A 4,228-nucleotide genomic window follows, 5' to 3' on the forward strand; every position below is an offset into this window, starting at 1 on the left:
TTGGTGCAGGGAGAGATGGATGCTGTATACCCATCCCCACCTCCTGATCAGGCCTCTTCTCCCCAGGTGCTCACTGAATGCAATCTACCCTTGGCCACTGGTCTCATGTCTTTATCCTTAGTGCCTTGTGGGTGGCTTGAAGCTTACTCCAGAGCCCTTTCTTAAACTGTTAGCTTTAAAGTCAGCCAGGTGGTGAGTCATTGAACTTTTCTCCTAGCCCATGGTTGCAGAAGTGAGATGCCAGGAAAACTTCTGCCAGGAAGACTAGCAGCAGTGGCTGGACAGCCAGCACTTCCCACTGTCAGGCGCTGGCATCCCCCAGCGTGAGCCTTGTCTGTGCATGCAGGACTGGTGTGGTCTGGCCCTGTGCAGAGGCAGCAGTGCTGGGGGTGCTACCTACGTGTCTCCCACCAGCACGGGCAGCGATTATCTCCTGCCGACAGCAGACCTCACTCCCTTCGGCAACCAGGGCAGCGTGGTGAGGCGGCACCCTCAACAGTGGGGCTCCTTGGTCTCAGAGTCCCTGCTGGAGCAAATGTCTATAGTGATGAGACCTCTGCAGCTTGCCTCCCTCCCTCGGCAACCGGGGCAGCGTGGTGAGGCGGCACCCTCAACAGTGGGGCTCCCTCATGGGGCTCCTTGGTCTCAGAGTCCCTGCTGGAGCAAATGTCTATAGTGATTGATCCTCTGCAGCTTGCTGCCCTCCCTTCCAGGGTCCCTGCTCTAGCAGGACCTGTGGGTCTGGGCTCTGCTGTGGGGGAACACCTTGGACAGCCAGCACTTCCCACTGTCAGGCGCTGGCATCCCCCAGCGTGAGCCTTGTCTGTGCATGCAGGACTGGTGTGGTCTGGCCCTGTGCAGAGGCAGCAGCAGCTGTGCAGTGCTGGGGGTGCTACCTACGTGTCTCCCACCAGCACGGGCAGCGATTATCTCCTGCCGACAGCAGACCTCACTCCCTTCGGCAACCAGGGCAGCGTGGTGAGGCGGCACCCTCAACAGTGGGGCTCCTTGGTCTCAGAGTCCCTGCTGGAGCAAATGTCTATAGTGATGAGACCTCTGCAGCTTGCTGCCCTCCCTTCCAGGGTCCCTGCTCTAGCAGGACCTGTGGGTCTGGGCTCTGCTGTGGGGGAGCACCTGGGTCAGGGCAGGGTGGGAGATACTGACCAAGGCTGCAGGGGCAGCACGGGAGGGTACGGAGCCCCACTCTCACACCAGCACTGACACCTTGGCCTTTTCCAGGCTCCTGGGGATGCTGCCGGCTGCCCTGCACCTCCCTGCGTGAGCCAGCAGAGGATGGAAGTGATCGGCATCAGCTGGGCAAAGGACCCTTCGCCAGGTGCTGGGATGTCACCCCCCTGAAGATGGGAGTTACAAAAGGGCTTGTGAACTGCATGTGTGGCACAGGTGCCTGCACTGCCAGACCCCTTGTGCAGTAGTCTGGGGCCACTGCAGGACAGGCAGACGTTGGCCACAGCAGCTCATCCTGTTAACTCCTCTGTGAAACCGTACATGGAAAAGCTTCCCTTCACTTCCTGTGAATGACAGTTGCAGGTGCCTGTGCCCCACACACCACTGCGGAGCTCCCTGCCCACTGGCAGGGTGGGAAGCAGGCTGTGTGTGACCCTGCTCCCCAGTGAGACCGGTGGCAGCCAAGCACGGAGCCGTGCAGCTCTGTCCCCGGGAACAAATGTCAGCTGTGAGACTCTTCTCTGGAGACCCAGGAGCAGCCTGTGAGGCACCAGCACTGACTGCTCCTATGCTAGCAGCAGGCGATCCAGGACACCTGTTGTCACAGATGTGACTCCATCCTGCTGGGACAGGAGTGCTCCAGCTTCAGGACACGGCATGCAGCAGGGATGGGGATGCTCTGCATTGACCGGTGAGCCCCATGCTGCTAGTATGGACTTTCCTCCTCCTCTTCCCTAAAGGATGCTAGTTGCCTGTCCAAAAGCTACTGCTCATGCAGCCTCCTAGAGTGCAATGGCGAAGGGTCTGCAGGGCTTCTCGTGGACCATGCTGCTGCTGTTCTGCGCCATCCAGGAGCTGGGGGCCTGGGCCATGCACACTGCGGTGGAGGGCCCTGGCCTAGGGCAGCCGGGGGACCCTGCGCTGCTGGCCGGTGGGCGAGTGAAGCGTGGCTGGGTCTGGAATCAATTCTTTGTGGTGGAGGAGTACACGGGCACGGAGCCGCTGTATGTGGGGAAGGTAAGGTAACCCTATGTCTCCATGGGGCTGATCAAGCCAGTGGCAGAGCAGGGCACGCTGGCAGCATGGTTGAGCCTGGCGGGGAAGAGTGGGCCTGCATGAAGGTTGCTCATGGGGGCCTGGTTAGAGAAGTACTCTATGGACTGGGATGATAAGAGCCCGGTCAGTCCCTGTTCGGGGGGTGGTGAGGTTAATGTGCTCCCAGAGACTCTAGGGCAGGAGCACACCAAAATGCACATTTATGTTCTTCCAGTTGTGTGCTGGGTTCCTGTGGTGTTTGGGGTGGGTGCAAGAAGGGGTGCAGCTCTGGGTGTTGTGGGGGGTAGTAGGGAAGGCTCAGCCCCATCTCTGTGGGAGGACCTGCTGGGCTGGAACAGATGTGCAGACTGGGCTAGGCTGGCAGGGTGGACATCTGCTCATGCTGGCCCCTGCCATGTCTTGGGACCTGAAGTGCTGCTGTAGCACCAAGGGCCTTCTTGCCCCAGCAGTTGCTGCCATAGGTGCAGCCCTGACTTTCTAAACATGGTCCGTTCCTGGTTCTGTAGCCCTTTCAGCATGGGGATAATGTGCTCTGCATGGGGATAAGGGTTTTGTTTTGTAGCCCCTCCCTGTGGCTCCCTCCTAGTCCTGGAAGGACTGTGCTCTGTTGGACCTGCAGGCTACAGCAGCTGTTTCCTAGCTAATTATCTGTGCAGACTGGGGCTGGGAGAGATGTCCCACTCTAGTTGTGGCATGGAAATCCTGCTCTTTGTGGCCAGAGCGAGGTTGTTGCAGGATTTATGTATCTCAGGCTGGCCTGCACAGCGTGGTGTGGAAGGTGCTTGGTGTGGGTGTGCAGGGCTTGGAGGGACCCTGAGGACCAGCACTGGTGATAAAACTTTCCTGGGGCTTGCCAGAAGCTATGCCCATCAGGCCTGTACTGTGGCTGCTTCTGGGTGCTGGCTGGGAGCTGCACTGTGTTACTATGCTGCTCCCAGGGCCAGACCCTTGCTGGGCTTTGCATAGGCAGTGGCATTGATGAACTTCCAGGGAGAAGCACTGGGAGGTTTCAGACTTGTTTTAACCGGTGCATCCTGCTCTGCTGTGAGAAGGTGCGATAGCAGTCACTGGAGCACACTGGTCTCCCCATGCTGGAAAAGCCCTGATCTCCCTCCGGCAGTCTCCCTTCTCTGCAAGGGGGTGGCTATTCGTGCTGTCCTGGTTCTTGCTGTTGCTTGTGCGCCCTGTAGAAAGGAGTGCCAGCAAACCTGGAGCTGCTGGCAGGTAACAGTGCCTTGCTGGGCAGGACTGGGTCTGTCCTTGGGAACTTGCTGCTTCCCTGGTGTGTGACCTGGGGCATGGGGAGGTTGAACGTGGACCTCTGCTCCCTCCACTCCTGGTGTCCCGAGGCTGAAGGAGCATTTTGCCTTGGAGATGCTGGGCTTTGTCCTTTTCTGGGAGCTGTGGAGAAGCTGCCCTGTGGCTCCCATGTGTCAGGAGGATGTTATTTGTATATTGATGAAGGCAGTGCTAGCTGTTGGGACCAGTCAGAGGAGTGTGCTGCAAACCAGCTGGAGCTGCCCCTGTGGGGGCATGGGCTCTCCCCAAAGGAAAATGCCCGAGAACTCATGCAGCAGGGCTGTCTGATGGCCTCAGCCGTCTGGTCATGAGTCTGGAGGAGGCTTGGAAATGGGCTTCTTAGCTAGGGGCCATCTGGGATGTCAGTGGTGATTTGTGTCCATTTCAGCAGACACTCCAAAGCCGCACTCCTATGCCACGACACTCAATGCAGTTACAGCTAATTCACAGCTCCCCTGGGAAGTGACTCGAAGCATCAGGCCCTGTCAAACTCCAGAGGTAGCCTAGCAACCGCCTCATCTCCGAAACGAACCCAGGAACCTACAACTAACCCATTTTACAGCCCCTTTCCACATCATTCACCGCATCACCCACCCTGCTCAGAACAAAGCCAGCCTGCACTGAAAACTATTCCCTGTGAATATTGCTCCTGAGGGCTGAAAGCAACCTGGGACCAGGCTGTTCC

At 58.4% G+C, this 4,228-nt stretch overlaps 1 protein-coding gene across 1 annotated transcript in view; it reads left to right on the forward strand.

The window, feature by feature from the left end:
• Nucleotides 1–1,980: 1,980 nt before the first annotated feature.
• Nucleotides 1,981–4,228, forward strand: part of CDH22 (cadherin 22) — a 58,927-nt gene continuing 56,679 nt past the window's right edge. Inside the window, exon 1 of the mRNA XM_009279547.1 lies at nucleotides 1,981–2,205. Coding sequence (XP_009277822.1) covers nucleotides 1,981–2,205 — 225 coding nt within the window. The remainder of the gene's footprint in view (nucleotides 2,206–4,228) is intronic.

This window comes from Aptenodytes forsteri, unplaced genomic scaffold (genome assembly GCF_000699145.1).
Source record: "Aptenodytes forsteri isolate BGI_AS27 unplaced genomic scaffold, ASM69914v1 Scaffold483, whole genome shotgun sequence".
In the NCBI taxonomy this organism is placed as follows: Eukaryota; Metazoa; Chordata; class Aves; order Sphenisciformes; family Spheniscidae; genus Aptenodytes; species Aptenodytes forsteri.